General features: G+C 38.1%; 2 protein-coding genes across 2 annotated transcripts in view; both read left to right on the top strand.

The window, feature by feature from the left end:
• The window catches only part of LOC135211573 (uncharacterized), a 50,429-nt gene extending 45,028 nt beyond the window's left edge, over positions 1 to 5,401 (top strand). The window contains exons 13-15 of the mRNA XM_064244869.1: positions 1,601 to 1,789; positions 2,146 to 2,255; positions 4,088 to 5,401. Of these exons, the coding sequence (XP_064100939.1) occupies positions 1,601 to 1,789; positions 2,146 to 2,255; positions 4,088 to 5,078 (1,290 nt within the window). The 3' untranslated portion in view covers positions 5,079 to 5,401. The remainder of the gene's footprint in view (positions 1 to 1,600; positions 1,790 to 2,145; positions 2,256 to 4,087) is intronic.
• Positions 5,402 to 16,417: 11,016 nt separating this feature from the next.
• Positions 16,418 to 18,546, top strand: LOC135211297 (uncharacterized). The gene has a single exon (XM_064244615.1). It carries the CDS (start codon positions 16,418 to 16,420, stop codon positions 18,383 to 18,385), a length of 1,968 nt encoding a protein of 655 aa, XP_064100685.1. The 3' UTR covers positions 18,386 to 18,546.
• The last annotated feature ends 5,585 nt before the right edge of the window (positions 18,547 to 24,131 follow it).

Below are 24,131 nucleotides of genomic sequence, written 5' to 3'. Positions count from 1 at the left end.
ATTTTGGAACACAGCAGGACAAGATGGTTAGGATCCATAAAATAATCTTAACTTTGGAACACGGCAGGACAAAATGGCTAGGATCTATAAGAGTTTGTTAGTGTGTGATGTTTACACATTGCATACACCACACACGTATACATTTACGCCCCCATATATATACGTAGAGTTCCCTGCCTCTCTGGAATGTAAAAAGCTTCTTTCCAAGCGACGGAAATGCTTTCAAGGGGAAAAAAAACATCTTCAGGCTTGAGAAACCTCGCCTAGTCTCCATCAGGTTCGCCTTTCATCCCTTGAGGGCGTCCTTTTGATGTTCACTAGGGGCCTGAGTATTCCCTAGCTGCAGGAATTGATTAGTTGGTCACCTTCTGCTTCTTTTTTCAGCATGACTTTATTAGCGGAACGATTCGAGTAGACTGTACCTTAATGAGTTGTATTGTTTTTCAGCAGGAATTTATTGAATAATTGATTGACTGTTTCCTAATGAGTTATATTTTTTCATCAGGAATTGACTGGTTGATTTTTTGCCGGTTCCCTAATAAGTTCCCCAACGCTTATTTTGGCAGGAATTGAATAATCAATTCACCGTCCCTTCATGAGTTCTATCTTTTTATTCAGCACGAATTGATTCATGAATTAACTGTACTTCCATGAATTTTACTTTTTTATTAACTGGAACTGACTGAGTAATTGACTGTAATTTAATGAACTCTATATTTTTTAGCAGGAATTGAGTGATTAAATAACTTTACCCTAATGAATGTTCCTACTTTATTCAGCAGGAATTGATTTACTTCTTAACTGTATCTTAATGAGTTATACATCATACCGCAAGAATTGACTGGTTCTTAATAATTTCTCTCCTTCTTTTTCAACAGGAATTGATTGACAGTGATTTTACCTTAATGAGTTTTACCTCATTGAGCACGAATTGACTACCTTAATGATTTCTCGTACTTTTTCAGCAGGAATTGATTGACTGATTGATTGTACCTTAAGGAATTTTATCTCATTCAGCAGGAATTGATTGACTGATTGATTGTACCTTAATGAGTTTTATCTCATTCGGCAGGAATTGATTGGAACTTGAAGATTTCTCCTACTTTTTCACCAGGAATCGATTGACTGGTTGCCTGTACCTTAATGATTTATAAAATTTTTAGCAGGAATTAATAGATTCATTGACTATAACTGAATGAGGTCTACATTGTTCAGCAGGAATCGACTGCACCATAATGATTATTCCTACCTTTATAGGCAGGAATCGACTGCACCATAATGATTAGTCCTACCTTTATAGGCAGGAATCGATTGAGTTCCACATTTTTCAGCAGGAATCGACAGCACCATAACTATTATTCTTAACTTTATAGGCAGGAATCGATTGAGTCCCACATTTTTCAGCTGGAATAGACAGCACCATAATGGTTATTCCGGTCTTTATAGGCAGGAATCGATTGAGTCCCACATTTTTCAGCAGCAATCGACAGCACCATAATGCTTATAGGCAGGAATCGATCGATTTCGCCATTTTTCATCATTAATTGATTGATTGAGTGACTGTATCCTAATGAATTCTCTCAATCCCTTTTTTTAACAGTGGGCGAAGATTGTGATCGCACTTGAACGAGCCGTCTCACAAGAAAAGCTAAAGGATTACCTTTACATGTACAGTCTGCCTCTCGGAGGGGGCGCTGACGGAGGCGAGGAAGCCCTCGGTGTCATGGTCATCAAGTGCAAGGACAAGACGAAGGCTAAGCAGAGGAAGGGTGCCCTCAGTAACTGGAAGGTGAGATGTTCATACATATATTGTTCCTCTATGTTTTGCAAGCCTTCAGTTTAGCTTCAAGAGGGATTCAAATCATCCATAATATCGGGTCTTTGTTACTTGACTTCGTCACCAATTTCCACGATTAAATCATTGCATAAATCTGAATAACACAGTACAAATTTTAAGGCCCTGTTACTTAAACAGAATTTGTCACGAATAGCTAGGCTTCAAACCACTTCAGATCAGATTAACGTAGTCTAAACGTGACTTCTCCACCGAGTGCTACACCTTTTCAAACGACTCTCATTAAACTTTCGAATCAGTCTGTACGAGTATGATATTGACCCACTCTACCTTCTGTCTGCTCTGATCAGCGCGTGGGACGTGTCACCATCGACGCCTTACACAGAAGAGGCGTGAGCGGAGAGTTCCTTCGCAGGGAGATGTGGGGACTCCAAACTGCAGCTTCCACGCCCGTGAAGGGGTATGTTTGCATTTTGTTCAAAGCCCATATCTATAGTCTGACTGACAGACATTTCCATTTACACAGAAAGATTTAATGTATATGAATATCCAATGAAAACAGATTTAATTATCAGATTTTTCTTGATACTGGACGATGCAGAGTATCTGGGTGATTTTGAAATGCAAAGGGTTACTCAGTGTCCTCTGTATTGCGATGTTCACCTTCAGCAACTGAGCCTGTGACAGGTTAGAATGATCTAAGAATAATCTCTAAGAATGATTTCCAATGTGAGAGTGACTGCAATACATTCTACGAATTTAATTAGATCTGGTGTACATTCATGAATTTTTTTTTGTAAAATTTTAAGGTATAGCAGCGTCATAGAATGAATCCTAAATATTCACCAAGGAATGGTGAGATGGCAGTATGACATGGCACTCTTCAAGTTTTTCTCACCGTTATCCCTACATTAAAGGGTTGGTTGCCTGGTGCACCTTCTCCACTGCCTTCTTCACAACATCAGGCATGGTTTACTTTTGACAAAGTTGTTTTTACGACTGCATGCCCTTGCTGTCATCAACCACAGCTATTGGTGGCGGGCCTTGCATTTGACTAAAAGGTCCACCTGCAAGGCAGCAGTTTCCACAGTTATTGGCAGTGGGCCTAGTCTTTTACTAAAAAGTAAGACTTCAAGGCAGCAGCTGTCCTTTCAGTCGGCTTTTACGACATACAGGACCTACGGTGGCAGTATTCTCACACTCCTACCACGGGGTCAGTTGTATGACGCAACACCAAATGAATAAACATTTTGGAAGTATTAATCAATAGGAACAACTGATTGCTTGATCAGGTATTGTCATCAGGTTTTCACTATGATAAGGGAGTGAGTTGATGAGAAAATTGTTCCAGACAAATAATTGTTTCATGAACGTGGTAAATTAAAGTTTAGATGGACAAAATAGTCAGGAACAGATTTTAATCCAAGAGAGTGATTACTTGGTGTGGAATAGCCATGCATCTGAAGTACAGATTACTAAGACCTAGCTGACTTGCGTCCTTGAATTATAACATCTGGCTGCAGTCCATCTCCCAAGAAGAGGTTTAAGGAAGTTTGGGAGTCAATCCCCACTTGAATGGTTCTGGCTGACAGACTCAGTATGAAAGAATGAAATATTGTGCTGCAATGACATGCCTGATAACACATTCCATGAAAGTATGCTCAGTTGTGACAAGGGAATTGCAAAAAGAGACCTAGGTAATACTGCAGAATAGTTACGCAGATGTCATTTTCATATAATTGATGTTGTGTTTTGGGATACTCAAGCCCCCACTGCCAGGTCAGGGAGCATTTAAAGTTAGGTTATGGAAAGATCGCGTTAGGATCTACCCCTGCTGAAATATGTCTCATCTGCTTCGAAGAAGGCAAAAGCCTGTGGAAATAAAGTGTGCAACTCTCCTGCGCTTATACCTAAAAACTTATCTACTCCAACTCATTGTGGATTAAGAATTTAGGTAAAAGTGATGAAGATTCGTGGAAGGTTCTTCTGTGGGTCACGACCAACTTAAGAGGATCAAAGACATAATTCAACATGGATGCATCATAACCTAACCTTTCCATAGCCTAACTTAACCTAGGGCACCATGCCCTGAACAGGCTGGGGATCAGAGGCTAGGTGACTCCCTCCTGTATGACGTCATACTTGGCAAAACAACACATGGGCAACTTTTCTGCAGTTTTACATGAATTACAACTGTTAAATCTATGTTATTGACTGCTTTACAAAGTAATAGGTTTTACTTAGAACTGTTTTTTTATGCGAAGTCGCACTAACCACTGTTTTCTCTTACAGACCGTCGAAGAAGAAAGGTGGAGGTGGTCTTCTTTGTATATCCTCAGGCCCTGACACTGTTGACATCATGGGAGATGCCTTAACCCAGAGCATGTTCGCAGGAGACGCCGATCCCATGAACGAACATGACGGAATTGGAGCACTTACAGGTGCTATTGACCAACTGGCCTTCACTAATGACCTCGATTTCTCAGGAGATGGTGTAGACGATGATCCGATGAAGATGATCACTCCAGCTCCTGGAGAAGGGAATGCAGCGCCAAAACCTGAAGCTCCTGAGAAGAAGAAGAAGAGGAAGCGCCAGGATTCGAATGGTTATGACAATCCCGCCTTCCTTGACGACGAGGAATTGCTTCTTGCGGCAGCCCTTGGAACGACAGGGGGAGAGTCTGAGGACACAGACGAAGAGGACATGCTGGAAACAAGGCGACTTGCGCAGCCTCGGATCATCATACAGGCTGAAACAAACACGGCATCTATCACAGACCCTACTGCAATTAAAAGTAAGGCTCCCACAGCTGCTGCTAAAGATCCCAAAGCAGCAGCAACAGCAGCAGGAAAGGCGGCTCCTCCCGCACAGCCAGATGTCAATGCCCTGACTAGACCCCGCCTGCCCTCTGCCAAAATCCGAAGGATTGGGTCTGCCCGGAAGACTCCTGCTCGATTTACCATGACCTTCGACAAAAAGCTTCCCGGAACTGAGGACACTGGTGATGGGGAGAAATGGGCTGAAAAGAAACCAAGAAGAAAGAACCAAGTGGCGCCTTCCAGCAGCTCGGAAAGTAACGAGGAGGTCAGGACGCAAGATGACTTGAGCGTCGGGCTGCAGTCTGGAACGGACAACACACGAGAGGAGCTGATGGCCAAGGAGAAACTGGAGAGGCCCAAGACGTCGGTCGCTAGTGAAAAGATGAAGAAACGAGCAACGGACGAGGTGGGGAACATGAACAGCATCTTACCCTGGGACAATGAGGATGGAGATATCAAATAATTCCTCACAAGGACAAAGGATTACATTCGGTGACCCCCTCAGAAGGTTACACGAGACATAACCCGAGCAAGCACATTGGTTACTGACAGTTGAGTGGTCCACGACTCTGCTCTTTTAGATTAGATGATATAGTTGTAGACTCGAAGAAATAAGCAAAATATCATTATAATATCAAGCTTTGTCTGTTTGGCTATATAAACCCATGAGCTGTACAGTTTAATTTCATAAAGAATGGTAGCATCTAACCTATTATTTTCATATGCAAATCCAGTAACCCTAATTATCCCCTTTTGTACCACTGAAGCTTTGAGCCCTGAGCACCTTCCTGGAACGGTATCTAGAAACATGCTTGGCTTGAAACTGCCTCAGAGAAGGACAGGTCTTGGCCCTGTCCCTCTCAGCTTCATGCCTCCTCCATTGGTATGTGGTTCCTCCCTGGCTGGTCCAACGGTAGGAACTGCAATTTTCATGTTATGCTGACCAAAGGCACCTGGCATCCATCGCTCCTCTGTTCCCATGACTTGCTTCATATCCACTGGCCAATACCATTAAAGAGACTGAATACCAACCATTATTATTTCTTTATTTGCTTCACACAGACTTGGACAGACCAAAGCCTTTGTAACATAGAGCGTTTCATTATTATGTAGTTTATGGAATCAGTGACTTCGCGTTTGCTAAATGATACAAAAGAAGTGCGAAAGCTAGTCGTTCATGTTGACCATTTCTCTAGCTCCACCTAACATGCTTATTTTTTCGCGTAAGTTAAGGAACATAATGAACAAGATATATATTATATATATATATATTTATTTTTTTTATAGTTACACTATTAGTATCGCAAGAAAACATATCTGTATATAATAAGTGAACTAGATTTATTTTGGTATTTATGCATTCCTCCTAGCAGGGTAAAAATCTGATATCATGGATATGAGAAAATAACTGACTTGACTAGGCTATGAATCTCAATCTAGAATTAATCTTATAAAATTCCAGGTTCCCCATGTCATAATTAATGCCATGCAATCGCCATTAATGATTTAATAACCAGTCAAAGACAACTGAGAACCTTTCCACAAACGAGTATAAATATCTACGAAATGTCATCTTGCACAGGAGTGAGGGGGGCAGCCCTGCCAACGGGACAATGACGTCACGGAGACAAAAAAGTGGCCGGCCATCTTGAAGAACCTGCGTTGCTCATAGAAAGGATAAAATATAAGTCGCTACTGAGAACGAATCGGTTTCTGATCCCAGCTGACGTGTCGTCAGTCAGTCAGCTGACACGACGTCAGTCTGAGTTACGGTCGTATTGTTTTTGTTCATTAGCTTTTAAACTTAAGTGAATTAGAAGCAAGACTTTCGTTTAGATTTAAGATCGTCTGGGACACACTGTTGTTCAGGCGCGTTCATTACGCAAGCACGAGACTTTGTCCGAGTTGTTGAGGCTCGTTCTTCTCACAATAATAATTTTGTCTTTTTAGCTGAATATCATTCTTCCATTTCTGATCTCTTCTTACATGGGAATTCGATTAACCGTTTCCCTGGATGGAAAATATGCCTTGAAATATCCACAATAATGAAGTAAATAGCTGCAAAACTAATATAAGGGATTCTTTATAATCATATATTATATAATCATATATCATTCTTCGTTGTCACTTTCACAAAAAATAGTCCTATTGTCATAATTGAGGCAGTGAGTCTGAAGTCTCAAAATCAATGTAATATAGAATTAATGAAAAGAAATTAGCCAAATGTTACTTATTTTATTTTTATCATTCTAACAAATACTATACATACTATATTACATATATAATTGTCCAGTAAATGCATACACTCCAAGCCACGTGCATGCTCATAGAATAGAAAAGCATCTAGCGTATATAGATGTCTTGCTTGGTGTAAACACATCAGCCCTGTATTGCTAGGTTGAAGGATTAGGTTTGTTTGTTTGTTTTTAAACATTTTAAATTTCTTCTTAGTTGAAAACTGTCACATTAACTCTTCCTCGATGGTTAAATTAGAAAGCAGAAGTACCCACAGACCTTTCGCTATGGTCCTACTGAATCATCTACTAAAAATTTATTAGAAAGGCTTCGTTACTCCAGAAGATTGACATGTCTTTAATTAAGAAAGTGTAAAAAAGATATTGATAGACTTTTCAAAACTTCAAGACTGAAATTCGAATAATTTTGGAGGATGACTTTAAAACTTCTTGTTAACAACACTTGGAAATAAATCATGTTCACGAGCTAGAGGCTCTTTTGGAAGATAAGAGTATATTTTGCTCAAACTACACCACAAATACTTTAAATAAATTTTTAATAATACTTAAGTTATAAAGGAAAATTAAACAATGAGAGAACATGTGATTAAAATACTATAAAATGGATAAAATATTCTCGTAAACTCAATGAAAATCTTACTACACCTAAATCCCAGTTTCTCTTCAGTAGGTGAAATATCTTAATCACTTATTTAAGGTATACATTTGAAACTGTTACATGGAGGTATACATTTGAAACTGTTACATTCTTTTGTTCCAAAAATGAACTATAAAGCAGCACCTTCATCATTCCGATACCAGTGGATGGGAGCACAACACAGAAAAATTCACCACCTGTGACAATTTTATTTTTACCCAGGGTAGAAATATCTTTAAAAAGTACTTGGATGTGATTGGAATTAAATTTGATTGAGTTTGACTTTGCATTCATAAAAATATATGGACACACATATCGAATACATAACATTTAAGGACAAAAAGGCAATATATATATATATATATAATATATATATATATATATATATATATATATATATATATATCATACACACACAAACATAGATACACACACCCAGACACACACACGCACACACACACACATATATATATATACATATAAATAGTATATATAGATATATATATATATATATACATATTCTTGCAATATCCTTACACATACCTGCAAGGCTTTTCAACATATTTGCAGACACTTGGGAAAATTAGGGAAGTGTATCCGAGATAATATTGAATTAATAAAAACATTTCCGTTTGCTGATAAACAAAGAATTATTGCCTGTTAAACACACCATTGAAATGCCACATTTCGCATTCATCAGATAATCGTTTATTGGCATTTTTCTGCGATTCAGATAGGAAATATTAACGTATAAGATTAAATTACCAGGCCATTATGTGGCTTTAAATGTCTTATGCCATTCAACAAAATTGAAAATGTCATCACAAGCTACAAAAACCTTGATATATATCTTGCCTTATTTCGCTGAGCCGATAAACTGCTGACATTTGTCATAGCTTTGATCGAATTAATGCCATAACATATTTCGCGGAGCCGATAAACGTCTTGGCATATTTTACCACTTTGATAAATGACGGAGCATATTTCTTGCTTCCGATAGATATATCTTAACAAATTTCACAACAATGATAGAAGCTATAGCTTGTTTGGTAGGAAGGAGAATCTCTTACTATTATTACTAGTTGACCTACCCGGCGCTGCCTGGGAAAACTGTGTTTGACAGGCTACGGGTAGGGGGAGGGAAGAGGGATGGTAAAGTGGAACAAAGAGGGGGGGGGCAGTGGAGGGAAGATGGGTGAGGGAAGTGGAGGGAGAAAGGAGAAGGGAAAGGGGGAGGGGTGGAAAAATGAGGGAAGAGTGATGGGGTGGTGGAATTGGGAGGGGGGAGAGGGATGGTAGGGTGAGGGGAAGATAGAGGTTGAGGGGAGGAGAAGTGAGATGATGTTTCTCTATTAGAAGAGAAAAATCATCTCCGCTATGCATAAAGCAGAGGAGAATTGTGCAGGGATCCATCTTCAGCAAACTACATAAATTCGTCTTAATGGATTCAGCATACACAAATGCACTGCTAACTCACTACTGTACTAGACTTCAGAAACTTCCCCCCTCCCTATTCTCTCCCCCTACCCGTAGCCTGTCATTCACAGTTTTCCCGGGCAGTGCCGGGTAGGTCAGCTAGTATTTATATGGCAATAAACCATCCTCGATCAAAGCCCTATCCAATAGTTTTTGTTCGGTCTAAATTTGTCGAGCTGTTTAGCCGCATTTGAATGACAGACAGACAGATGGACATAATGCCCATTATAGTATGATTATTATTTTTATTATTATTCCATAACATAAACAGGAGTAACTATTTTTATTCGTATGAATGAACACCTCCTTTCATTCCTCTCATTATTATTATTTGACGTCAAACTTGTCACCGGAGCGTAAATACTCACTGTAAACGAGACAGGTAGAGTGAAAGTTGCCGGGACAAACATTAGGGCTGTCGTCAAGTGGAACAAAAGTTTATTTGGACAACAGAAACTCAAGTGGCAAAAAGTCCTTTTTGAAGAAAGGCTCACAACTTTACAGATATGTCAACAGACACTGTAGGGATTACGTAAAGTCAGCTGTGCGCTTAATTGTCACTAGGTAGAACGTCACATGTCAGTTTTCAGTTTTGTTTCTGTTTCTTTAAAAGGTTAATTATTAGAATATTTGAATGTGAGCTGTTAGTCATATAATTGTCCGATTCATATATATGCTGGTATATATATATATATATATATATATATATATATATATATATATATATACACCTTGTTGCATTTTATTAAAAAAACACGTGCATTTAAGCGTTTGTACACTAACTCTCATATATTTGTAAATTTGTACACATGCACCCACACATATCTATTTATAAATATGCACTACACACACACACACACACACACACACACACACACACACACACATATATATATATTTTATTATATATATATATATTATATATTTAATTTATATATATATAATATATATATATATATATATATATATTATATCATATATCTATATATATATGTATATAATATATATATATTATATATAGATATATATATATTGAATGAAGAATTTTCCCCCTGCGGTCACTGTCTCATTTATAAGTGCTGAATCGTGAAGAAACTGCTACTTTGCTACTTCACGTACCTACGCAAAAACCTCCACCTTGCATACACTCTCTATTTTTTGGATATCAAGTTCCACTCTGTCCATCCTTCCTAGTACCCCCTTTGCTTCACCTATTCTAGGTCTTCCTCTCTTCATGCCTCCTAGCGCTTCCCAATTACAAATTCTTTTCATCTGCCCGTTGTTTGTTTTTGTTCTTTCTACTTGTCTTAACCCTCTCATAACACTCAGATACCTTCTTCACACCTGCTAACAATTTTCTAAGTACTTCTGAGCACCACTGCATTCACCTCTCTCAATGCATTCTTGCCCACAACACACCACACACATACTATACAAATATTTAATCTGAAACAGATTCAACTTTCTTTGTCATTCAAACGCAGCATCCAAATTTAACTGCCATAAAGGAGAGTTGGTTTCCAAGTCCCTTCATACCTTCAAAATCTAAGGCTTTTCAAATCTTTTAACCATTGTTGCTGATTTTCTTGTTTCATTTATTTTGTAACTTAGCTTTTTTTCATATCCCACCAATAAGTGTTATATTACACCCAAATTAAACGAATCTGTTACTTTCATTCTTTAACACACACACATTTACCCACTCATATACATAATATATAGATATATATATATATATATATATATATATATATATATATATATATATATATATTCTGTTATACATATACAAATATATATTATTCATTAAGCAAAGCTCCACACCATAAAAGAGGCAAAGAGATCGATCGATTATAAACAAACATCAACATAATCATTCAAGAAGAGAAACGTTAATAATATATGCTTCCAAACACAAGTACCAACAGAGGATAAATTAATAATATTGGGTGGGGTTGGGGTGGGGTAGCGGGGTATGGGTGGGGGGGTGGGGGAGGATGACGGAGTCGAGATGTGTTGCGTCACAGTTACACGTGGGTAAATCATGAATAATCGATGTTCCTTAGTCAAGTGGACGGGTATGGTGTGAAAAGATGGTTCTCTAAGAGTGCTTGAAGCTGTTTTTCTCAGATGTTGTGTGTGTGTGTGTGTGTGTGAGAGAGAGAGAGAGAGAGAGAGAGAGAGAGAGATGAAACACATCGATGAAAGGAAAACTCAGCGAATTGTGACAAGACGTTCTTAAGATAATAAAAGCAATTTGTGTGGAAGTTTGTCGGTGGAGACCAATAGCAAAAAGTTCAAAGGTATCCAAACAATCAATTGCATATTTGGCTGATGAATTCAACAACTGGATGAATCTGAATCTAGCAGCAACAGTAGAAGTGATATTGAGGTTATATGAATCAATGAGAATTCATTATTATGAGAGTCGAATTAGGAGTGTTAAAAGAAATGATTATTTGGGCAAGTATCTTTGAGTTGAAAAGTGATGTGTGATGGACTGAAAGAATGAAACTTTACACATTTGGTCAGTACAGGTTACTGATTGCAGTGATTGGTTGCATAACGACTGAAGTTGCTATAGAAAGTTGCTAGAGTCAAGGGGAAAGGAATTCTGGTGAAAATCATACCGTGGTGGTTGGAACAGATTAAGTTTTGCTTCAACGAAAGTACTAGAATTCAATTAGCAGTATGATCATAAGGTTCACTGAGGAGCAATTGGAATGACGCTCTCAGTCGCGTCTGAGGAATCACTACCAGAATTTGTGATGGCTTGGAGGTAAGTTACTGGATAATACAGAAAACATAAACAGCTTTGTTTATTCTGTTGGCAAAGTATTTTATCATCCCAACACTCTTTCACGATAATAAATAAACAAATTATTGAAATAAACTCATGTGTTGCTGCCTTTTTTTCCCGCTTTTAAAAAATCTGCAACTTAATTCTGAAAATTTTCCTGTAATGAGCAAAGGCTATTGTTCGTCTTAAATCACATAGAAATTAATTTGGCTTCCTATCTCCCTGTGGACGTAAATAATTCGTCATTAGACCCATAATTAATTGTTGCATCTCTTGCAAAAGATTCAGTGGCAAAATAAACCAAGTAATTAGCCTAGACTTTTATGAGTAGCTCTTGTAACAGAATATAAAGAATAGGAAGGGAAGATATATTGACGAAAATGGAGAAAATAATGTGTGATACTGATGTAGTTAATTCTTATGCACATCGTCTAACTGGATCTTCGTAATTGCATCTTTGCAATGACAAACAGTATGTAAAAAAGAAAAAAGAAAAACGCTAGTATAAATACGATTTAACAGGACTTTAATGAAGCCATTATTGATCGAAAAATACCAAGTCGCAAAGGCTTCAAAAACATTCCAGAATTACGTTCAAATCCTACGCATGAAAGCAGTCCTTTGGAGTAGAATAAACCCTTTAGAATATAATAAATCCTTTATAACCTCCTTGAAGCTGAACTATCACTAAAAAAGATAAAGAGATATTTTTTTTACCATCTAAACGGCATGAGTGTTTGGCTGATTATTTTCTGTATGTTGCAGCTTTTTTCCCCCCCCTCTCGATAGATGTGCGACTGAGCTGCATGATATTATCGCTGCTTCTAATAAATTATAAAACGTTTGGCAGTCTGGTGGCTTCGTCGTCCTAGAAAAAAAAAGAAGAATTCAGTATATATATTTCTCTCTCTCTCTCACCTGCAGGGGGTCATCGATTTGCACAGTAGTAGTGGTTGTAACTAAAGCTGAACTTGAAAAGAGTTGGTCAGTTTTTAGCCATTGTTGACGTCATTCTTGGTGAAGCCTCGACTTTAGCTGCACGTTAAGAGTAAAATGGATTTTTCTAGCTAGAACCTCGACTTGAGCTGCACACGTTAATGACAGTAATGGTTCTTGTGGTAAAACATAGACTTTAGTTACACACATTTTATTTAAATAATAATAATAATGCTTCCCTAGGTAAAACCTCGACTTTAGCTGCACACGTTAATGATAGTAATGATTCTCTTGAAAAAAAAAATTCAACTTAAGCTGTATACGTTATCATGATAATAATTCTTGTGGTAAAACGTTGGCTTTAATTGTACATATTAATGCTAGTAAATATTCCCTTGGTAAAACTTCGACTTTACTTACATACACAGTAATGATAATAATATTTCTCTTGGTAAAACCTTGACTTTAACTGCCCATATCAATGTTAGCACTAAAGCCTCGACGTAAGTTATTGGCGGCAATAATTCTCGTGAAAGCATCTTTGCAGATAGTAAAAAAGCATTGGCAAACTTTTGGAAAAGGTGAAGTTAGCTGACCAAAGAAATGTAGGACCTACCAAACCCTCACTTTAGGCAGAAGGTCTAAGAAGCTGAAGTTATTCTGTATGCTTAAAAAATCAACATTTATGTTATTCGTTTGCCACTTCGACTGTATTTTTTATTTGGAATAGCGAATGACTAAAATTTTAATCTGGCGTTCACGTAGGCCTACCTTCCAACGGTTTTCGTATCAATAGAATTTTCAGTTTTTCTGTGATCTACATTTTTAGACGTCTCGGTTATAGAAGAATGTAACGATTAAGGGATACGAGGAATATCAAGCTGAAAATATGGGGAAATACCTTAAAACCTGGTGAGGTATTCCAAGATAATTATAGTAATGCATCTTGATATAGATTGGATAGGAGGAAAATTACTTGAGGATTAGTTAGCAATATTCCTTTCAATACACAGATGCATAGTAAGCAGTGACTGATAACGCATTCTTTAGAGTTTAAGAAGAATTTATTAGGCAGTCTATACGGATGAGACTAAGATCCTTTGAAGTTGCAGTGGAAGAATTTTTCGTTTTTATCATTTTCCTAGCGATTATTTATAATAAAAGAATATTATCACAGAATATTTTAACAAGTTACAAAGTAAAACAATAAATAGTTGTTTATTCGGATGTATTCTTATCATGACATCTTTGGATTTTGAATTTTTAAATTTTATTTTACTATCAACACCACTTTACAATAGTTCAAATATACTCGATAGGAATTTGCAGGCTCCAGTTCCCCAAATAAACGATTAGAAATCAGGTTTGCTCACATTTTACTATAGATTATTTCCAAAGCCTTATTCACTATTTAATTCTCATAAGGCTATATATATATATATATATATATATAGATATATATATATATAGTATACATATTATAAAAGCCAATAGCTACCATCTTTGTTAATGCCAATAGCTACCATCTTTGCCTTTCACTGTCAAACTTCACACTGCACTCCCCTAAAGGAGAGTTGGCTCAACAATTCCTTAATGCGGTTGAACTCTTGTGATTCCATCTTGCCTCTCATCCAATCAACCTCCGTTCAGTTAGCTCACTAACAGATTTACTTCTTCAATCTTAGACCTAATTGATGAGTTCTGTTTTGCAATTACACTACTCACACTTCTCTCAGCCCTACATGCCTTGCCTATTTCCTCATAATCCCTTTCCCTTTTAGACGATGACTATCGTACACGTTAACATGTACTCATTCAATTACATAAAGAACCTCGAGACATGTCTGTTCATTTGATGACAATATAACAATGATGAATTAAAAGAGAAACTAAAAGTCAAGATGGCGTTGTTTTCATTTCACTTTTCTCATCGAGCCCCAAAGGATTTTTTTTATATATGGGGGGGGGGGCGGGATTCCGGTACTAGGGGGTATAAGACCCTCTTTAATAGGTGTTTCTCTGTTTTTATGAAGAGTGCAATAAGGATTTCTACAACTGATTCCTAAGAGTAGATGATTAAAGTGACATATTTACTTCCACAACAGTATCAGCCATAGAAAACATATACATTATTATTATTATTATTATTATTATTATTATTATTATTATTTTATTATTATTATTATTATTATTATTATTATTATTATCAGTTGTAAGGACTTGATTAACGCCTATGGGAATTTTAAATTAGGACAAATAATTCTTATACCGGATTTACAATGAAAGTGTGTTACACTTTGAAAGGTCATGTTACCAGGTATCAGTAAATTCTTTGCTCTACGAATATATTTATATGAATGTATTTAGGTTCTGGAGACCTACTGTATATCAAATATTGTGATTTATTATTCTAATATCATACCCCACCCTTGTTTTTTTCGCTAAGGCGTCTCATGATTCCTTAGGATTCTTAAGAATCGTTAGTATGACGTTTAACATTTAATAAACTATTCTTGAATTGTAGAGTCCTTCAGATAATTCAGAAGATGGGATTCTTCTGCATAAACGTCCATATTTTATCTTGCAGGTCACTTCTTAGGTATTTAATGAATTATATATACTAGAATGATGATTGATTAGCCATGTTTACAATTATAGGTGGTATATCCTGTGCATTGATTCATACACGCATACATACACTCTATATATATATATGTATGTTATGTATGTATGTATGTATGTATGATTGTAACAGAATATGTATTTCATATATTTGTTATTATAGTTTAATATCTGCAGATTTATCTTTTCATTATATATGTACCTATATCAGTGCAGGAATTTATCTTGTATAGCTTTTCCATTAGTGTGAAATAGAGAAGAATAGTATATCAACTGACATAAATCACTTTAGAAATAACTCTGAAATGTACAAAAGTTTTTGAAAATAAAACTGGTATACCATAAAGTAAGTTGTGTGGCTCTAGCAATAATAGTTCTGTAAGCAAAAAGAAAAAAAAGTTTATCTATGTATCTGACTGTATGTTGTTAACATATATAATTGTTTGTGGTATAACGTTTATTGTGTAAAAACGATTGTTCGCCTGTAAAACAAACTGATCGTGTGACCAGTAAACAAACTGGTCATACGTAAAATATATTGTATATGTGAGTGTAATAAATGAGTTATTTGTACTACAAATCCCATACGTGTCAAGTGTCCAATTTGGGTGTAGCAAAATATGCTGACTTGAAAAACTGTGTGTGTAAAACCATTTGCTTTTGTGTGAAACGAAAGCGTTTATAAAACAGGTGTGTTCGCAAAGATTTACACTTTTACCTGGTGTGCAACAAGTCACTTTAAGTAAAGGTTTTCTTTTTTGAGAAAACCAGCCACCTTGACCTTTGACCTCGGACTTGACACAAGGCAGCCCAAAAAGGAAAAGAGAAAGCAGGAGAAAAGCGCCCTCTGAGGATAAGCGTTATCTAATACTTTCTTTTGACGATAGTATTCCTTTCACTACACGCGTTGAATACCGTTTCAGGTTGGCCCGAGTAGGAGGAGCTCCTCGAAGAAGTCCGACAGCAGATCGAGCCTTTTCACTCGATCCTTCTCCTCGAACCGGGTCGACAGTGTCGAAGGAGGAGGAGGAGAAGGAGGAGGAGAGTCGAGTAGGGGGACCTCTGAGAGGCCCGACATGATCGAAGTCCACGCTCCGCCCCCCGCTGGGGGTGGGGGCCATCCTCTGCGGAAGAACGGGTTAGCCGAAATGCGGATAAGCGAGAGTCGGGAGGAGACGCTGATCGACGCCATCAGCGAGACCATGACGACGACGCTGCTGAACAACGTCCTGGAGGAGGAGGGAGGGAGGAGCCAAATGGCGAGCGTGGAGCGTTCCTCCTCGTCCTCGGAACGCTCCTCCTCGGCCTCGGCCGGTCCCCTGTCCCGGCAAAGCACGAGAGAAATGGCGGGAAGTGGCGTGACCGTCTTGCACGTCATGGAGGCCGACGAGAAGCTCGACGGAGACGAGGAGAGGCCGCTGACGGAAGAGGAGGCCAGGCTTTTGGAAGAAGAAGAGCACCTCATCTTCCAGAGGCTGACCGAATTCATCGACGAGGACGAGGAGGAATGCGACCTCGCGGAAGCAGCAGGAGACGATCCCACGACGGCAGAATCGCCGTCGTCGACGACGAGCGGCGCGAAAAAGCGAAAAGAACGGTTGAGGTCCAGGAGCCATCTGACCTTCAATTGCTCGGCAGAAGAAGAAGAGGAAGAAGGTGATGACGTCACTGAGGTGGCGCCGTTGGCAGATAAGTCTGAGGACGAAAAAGAAGAAAAAGAAGAAGGGGCAGATAATGATGGAGAAATTCAAGGAGAAGAAGAGGGAGGTCAGACGGAAGGCGTAGAAGGAGGACAAGAGGATGAAAACGGAGACGAAAAAGAGGAGAATGAAAATGACGACGAAGAAGATGGCGAAAAAGACGTCGATGATGATGATGATGATGATGATGATGAAGGAAAAGACGACGCAGAGGAAGAAAAAGGGGATGAGGGGGAGGATGGTGAAAATGGGGGAGAAGGAGGGGATGGGGGAGAGGACGACGAAAATGGGGGAGAAGGAGGAGGAGCATCCAGCGGTGACGGAGGGGAGGATGGGCAAGAGGAGGGGGAAAGAGACGAAGAGGGAGAAGATGCAGATAAAGATGGGGAAAATGGAGGAGGAGAAGGAGAGGGAGAGGGAGGAAAAAGTGAGGAGGGAGAAGAAGAAGAGGGAGAAAAAAGAGAGAGTGAGGTATTAGGAGAAGAGAGAGAGACCGATAAAGAAAGAGATAGAAGACATGAGACTGGACTTTGTCGAGAAACGTATGGCCTTTCCATCATAGCTATCGCAGCTGATAACAGCGAAGATGGGCAGGTTCTTTTTGGCTCTGTTCGTTGTCTCTTGTTGGGCAACAACGAGGACATCAAAGAGCAGTGTTACAGAGATTCAGGAGGTCCCAACGATGTTCCAGTTATCTCACTGGAATACCCTTTCCAGGACAGTGGAGAGGCTTTGAAAAAGGGGTACTCAAGTGGAATGAATATGGACCGAGATATTCTAACTACAGTAAGTCTTGCGTGCTTCCTTTGCGACAAAGGAGACACAAAATCAAACAAAACAGGAAACAACTCGACGAACAAAGAGCAGAAACAGTTGCCTATGGAAAACACTTCCAGCAGAATCGGTAAGACATCTCATGTCCTGGAAACCGAGGAAGCTTACTACGGGAGAAAATGCAAATTTCCCGAATGTCCAAACCCTCTGCCCAACCCTGGGACCAGACCTGAAGAACCTCTGGGCCTTTGGAAGGGAGTAATGGGAACAGGTCATTTGAATGGCTCCTTTTGGGAGAACCTCTGGGAGTCCACAGAACTGGAAACTCTGGGGGAAGTCGAGGCTTTCCCGCTGGAAGTTCAATCACAAAGGAGACATCTAAATCATGGTAACGCCTTCAAATTACCTTTTTCTAGATTTCCTAGAGATCTCCCGAGGTGTGAGGGTAGTTCTGAAGTAGGTTCCTTCAGTGGTAAGTTCCTAGGACCTAAGTGTCATGCACAATTTCTCGAGCAACTTTTAACCGATATCGATAGGCCTAGTGTGTCGCCCTGTAAGACGTTGTCTTGATCTGAATATATTAGGGAATAATAGTGGTTTTGATTATATAAATGGAAAGCAGATTGTAAAAAGAGACGGTAGTTATTTGACTTGCGGTTAAAGGCTTAAAGATTATTATGGCTGAATAAACTAAGAGAGAGAGAGAGAGAGAGAGAGAGAGAGAGAGAGAGAGAGAGAGAGAGAGAGAGAGAGAGAGAATCCCCGTAGTATATATGTATTTTGAGGTAGAGAGATTTTGTATGCATTTGAGTGAGTGGGTATGAATTCCTGTGTGTGTGTGTGTGTGTGTGTGAGAGAGAGAGAGAGAGAGAGAGACTAATTCCAGTGGCGTTAAGTAGCTTTAAGATTCTATGTATAATATACGTCTATATATATATATATATATATATATATAATATATATATATATATATATATATATATATATATATATATATATATATATCTTCAAAATGAGCTTATCCATTATCATGCATCATGTCTATCAAATCTCTTGAAAAACTTAAAACTTGGAGAGAATCCTGTCATCTCAGTAATGGAGCTACAAAAGCTTCTGTTTAGAATATTGTTGTTGAATATTAATCGATCTAGGAAAAAAAGTCAGCAATAAAACAACTCTTAAAACTATTTGTCTTTTCTTTTCCAGTCTGTTTTTGGGTTCGATTAATTTATAAAATGATTAATGATTCCATCAATTTTTTTCATTTTTTTATCTGAAATTGGATTATATAATCGAGGATTCGAGGACTATACACTACAGCAAAAGCAAAATAAGATGGGTTTTTTATTTGTCTTAAATAAAGACGAAGAAGAAGAAGAAGAAGAAGAAGAAGAAGAAGAAGAAGAAGAAGAGAGTAAGCAGAGTTATTTTAGCTAGAGAAACTCTCTCTCTCTCTCTCTCTCTCTCTCATATGCAATAGACGAGTTTTCTCTATCTATCTCTCAAATACCCAATATAGAGCTTCGCTGTCCTGTCTGTCTCTTCTTTTCCCATAGTAATTCTCTCTCTATCTCTTTCCTCTCTCTCTCATCTCAAATACCCACTAGAGCCTCGATGTCTGTCTGTCTCTCTTTTCCATCGTAACTCTCTGCTCTTCTCCCTCTCGCTCTCTCTCTCTCTCTCTCTCTCTCTCTCTCTCTCAAATACCCACTATAGAGCTTCGATGTCTGTCTGTCTCTCTTTTCCATAGTAACTCTCTCTCTCTCTCTCTCTCTCTCTCTCTCTCTCTCTCTCACTCTCTCTCCTATATATGTATATATTATTATATTATATATAATTAAAATATATATACTTATATATCTATATTTATATGATATATATATAGATAGGTTATATATATAAATGGTTATATATATATATATATATATATATATATATATATTATATATATATATATATATAATATAAATATATATACAATAATATATATATGTATACATATCCATATATACATATTATATATATATATATATATATATATATATATATTTATTATATATATATATATATCTATATATATAATATATTATATATATATATATATATTTCTAGTTATTCATGAATCATAGCTTTAATTTCAAACTTAAGGAAAAACATTTCTTAATAAAATGCATCTTCCTTTTATTTATATACTACATATGCCAAAGGGGGGTATTTCTTCCACGTGAAGTATTTTCTAAGGAGTTTTTCTGCAAAAGATGAAATCTAGGAAATAAAACCTGCACCCTCGAGAACTCTGACGATCAAAAGTAATGAGAGACAATAAAAATTGTTGGTGGTGGTGATACCAAACAAATAAAAAAATATGCCAAGGTTCCTTCGACGTAATCGGGTTTCCTGTACAGCGTATAATCAAGACCAAAGTATATAGAATAGGACCATTCTAAATACTTTGATCAAGACCACCGAAAATAGATCTGTATTTCGGTGTCTTGGTGAAATGCTATATGGGCCTCCGCCCATGAAACTCTAATGGCTTGTGTTGTTGCGTCTCCAGACGCAAGATCATGGCTAAATCTAACTTTAGATAAAATAAAAAACTTCTGAGGCTAGAGGGCTGCAATTTGGCATGTTTGGTGATTGGAAGGTGGATGATCAAAATACCAATTTGCAGCCCTCTAGCCTCAGTAGTTTTGATCCTTATTTAAGGTTAAATTTAGCCATAATCGTGCGTCTGGCAGCGATATAGGACAGCCACCACCGAGACTACTGAAAGATAGATCTATTTTCGGCGGCCCTGATTACACGCTGCGCAGGAAACTCGATTGTGCCGAAGCATTTTTTACTCGTTTGATTAATTTCCTCACGAGATTAAGCGTCACCCTGTCTAAAAACATGTAACTTTTATGGAGCGAAGTCGTTTGATGAGCTAATCTTACTATGTAAGTTACTCCCCTTCTTTTATTCTTCTATTTATTTATTATTGTATTTTTTGCAGTGGTAACTTTTGTTCAGTTATTTTGTTTTTGTGATTATGAAAAAAAAATAGGAGGAAAAAAGCACTAAGACGACATGTGGCATCAATCGAATTAATTTTCTGGGGAATCCATTTATGTAAGAATACGTTTTTTCCGCTCTGCTTTGTTTAACCTGATTAAATCCAGGGAGATTTTTTTTGCAAGGAAATCGTATCAGGGAAGACATGTGGATTTTATGTAAGGTTCCTCGTTTTTTCTCAACATTTACCCTCGGGAATAATTGTAAAAAATCCTCTAAAAGTCAAATGATTGTCTATTGTAAGTCCACTAGAGCTATATAAATGACTGAGAGCGTTGCTAACTTACTACAGACGAGGGAAAACTCCCAAATTGCATTGGTGTCAGTCTCAACCCACGTTATACTGGAGGTAAAATCTCTGAGGTGTATGCTAGTATTGCACCAGACTCGGTTTTTTTTTCCATGCCCCTAGGTTAGGTTAGGTTAGGTTCGGTTAGGTTAGGTTGACTTAGGTTAGGTTACGTTAGCTCAAAAAAAAAAAGCCATGGAGGTAATTTGTGCCATGCCCCTAGGTTAGGTTAGGTTGGGTTGAGGTTTTAGGTTAGCTCAAACAAAACCCATAGAGGTAATTTGTGTCATGCCCGTAGGTTAGGTTAGATTGGGTTAGGTTAGGTTAACTCAAACAAAACCCAGGGAGGTAATTTGTGTCATGCCCCTAGGTTAGGTTAGATTGGGTTAGGTTAGGTTAGCTCAAACAAAACCCAGGGAGGTAATTTGTGTCATGCCCGTAGGTTAGGTTAGATTGGGTTAGGTTAGGTTAGCTCAAACAAAAGCCATGGAGGCAATTTGTGCCATGCCCCTACGTTAGGTTAGATTGGGTTAGGTTAGGTTAGCTCAAACAAAAGCCATGGAGGCAATTTGTGCCATGCCCCTACGTTAGGTTAGATTGGGTTAGGTTAGGTTAGCTCAAACAAAAGCCATGGAGGCAATTTGTGCCATGCCCTAGGTTAGGTTAGATTGGGTTAGGTTAGGTTAGCTCAAACAAAAGCCATGGAGGCAATTTGTGCCATGCCCCTAGGTTAGGTTAGGTTAGTTGTAAAGAGTGCTCTCTTGATAACTTGGGTGTGGGAAATATAATGAGACTATTTTCAAGAAGATTCTATGGTTAGATATTGAGATATGACGCCCTGCTTTTTTTCAGCGAAGGTACCGGATCTTGGTTACAGTTCAGGAATATGCAGTTACATCTCGGTGAAAATGCTGATGGGAGGACAGGCAAAGCGGTTTGGGCTACTCATAGCCTCAGTCCCTCTGCCTTTGAGAGTTTGTCAACGTTCTCAACTGGCAACAGACTTTAGATACCGTGTTTTGGTGTCAAGATGTAGAAAATAATAATTGTGGTTAATGAGGGTTTATTGGATCTATGAAGGAAAATTCAACTGCAAACCGTATGTATGAATATATGAATACATGAAATATATTATATATATATATATATATATATATATATATATATATATATATATATATATATATATATATATAGTACTGGTAATTATCTTAGACACGAAGATACATATATCAGTTGTATTCCACATAGGAAAATAAAAGCTCCAAGAAGAGGTCCATTGGAGGACGAAACTGTTGGGCATTTTCTGAGACATATCTTTTTTCATTTTCCTATGTGGAATACAACTGAATATATATATATATATATATATATTATATATATATATATATATATATATATATAACCAATAGACTATACAAACATCTTCATCATCCAACTTTTAGTTTCTCGTCCCCAAACTCATTCCCAGTCAAACTCTGCACCTGCTCGGGTAGAGAAAGCAATATCGTTCCCTAGTAAATCAGAATTTACCTTCTGTCAGTTACCTGTTACGGGGAGGAAGATATATTAGAAGAGAATGGATTACTCTTGTTCCCCCATGAAAGCAATGTCCTCCCATATGTACTACGTATGTACGTGGCTTACTTTTCCCTTTCAATCACATTATCTTCAAGAATTAGATGTTCTCCTGCTAAGTTTTCGGTTCTTTCTTAGATAGTGAACCCCGGTAAAGTTCTGTGTTAGTTATCTAAGACTAATATTTCTTGTGGGTCATTATCTTTATGTTATTTACAGTCTTTTGTTTATGTTTTTATCATCCCCCAACTGGCTTGTACTAAACACGCCCTAAAGGTGGGTACATACCCGGTTAAAACCCTTGGGGGTCACCATCTAGTAAGGATCCAACTTTTCCCCATTCAAATCCATTTTACTTTATATAATTAACAGACTCAGATTTGTGACGATGGAGGTAATTCTAATCTGTCAATTTTTTCGTTTACCTGTTCATCTGTCAGGTGCCATTCAAATCTGTACCTGATTCATCAACCGTGAGTTTGGTTGGCGGACGTCTACTGGTATTCTAATTTATATTTTATCATTTCGTTCTGTATTCATATCATAGTCACAAGCGCAAGGGAAAATCTAGGGAGGTTTCTATTCTAGAACGTTAATCCTTGGTTGGACCAAACGCTCCAACGGACGTCAGTCAATCAGCTGCGGAGATCGACACCAAACCGCCACACCTCCCTTTCCCCTTAAACTAAGCAGAACGAGAGCAACGCACCAAGATAAATCACATCATTACTAATCTCTCTTAATCGCCCACTTACTCGTCACTATTATCTTCCTATCCATTCTCCCGTTTCCCCATCCACCGACAAGTTCGTCCCGGCCGCCCTCCGGCTTACGATCGGCCTCAGAGGTGCAGATAACGAGTGTACAAAAAACCGGAACAGAGAACTTATCAGCCTAAAAAGTTAGATCATTTTCCGGATGGCAGATTTCCCTGGAGGACACGGCATCTACAGTTTCATTAGAGGGCGGTAATCCTTCATCTATTTCTTTTCCCCTTCTTCTTCTTCTTCTTCTTGTCCCTGGTTTATTCACCTCACGGCTGTCAAAACTAAACACAGAAGCAGTGAGCAACATGGGATCTTCTTCCTCTTCTTCTTCCTCTCCTTTTTCTTCTTCTTCTTGTCCCTATCTCATTCGCCTCATGGCTGTCAAAACTAAGCACAGAAGCACTGAGCAACATGGAATCTTCATCTTCTTCTCATCCCCCTCTTCTTCTTCTTCTTCTTCTTCTTCTTCTTATCCCTAACTCATTGGCGTCATGGCTGTCAAAACTAACAATATGGAAGCGGTGAGCAACATAGGGTCGTGTTAGTCATATTTTAGTCTAGTCACGGGTGGTGAGGGTGGTGATGGGGGAGGAGAGGGGGAAAGAGGTGGCCAAGCCAGACCAAC

Source organism: Macrobrachium nipponense, chromosome 4 (assembly GCF_015104395.2).
Source record: "Macrobrachium nipponense isolate FS-2020 chromosome 4, ASM1510439v2, whole genome shotgun sequence".
In the NCBI taxonomy this organism is placed as follows: domain Eukaryota; kingdom Metazoa; phylum Arthropoda; class Malacostraca; order Decapoda; family Palaemonidae; genus Macrobrachium; species Macrobrachium nipponense.
This window is presented reverse-complemented; position numbering and strand designations above follow the sequence as displayed.

What these genes read in the sequence shown, in the direction of transcription:
- LOC135211297 (XM_064244615.1), top strand. Translation starts at nt 16,418, where the DNA reads ATGATCGAAGTCCACGCTCCGCCCCCCGCTGGGGGTGGGGGCCATCCT.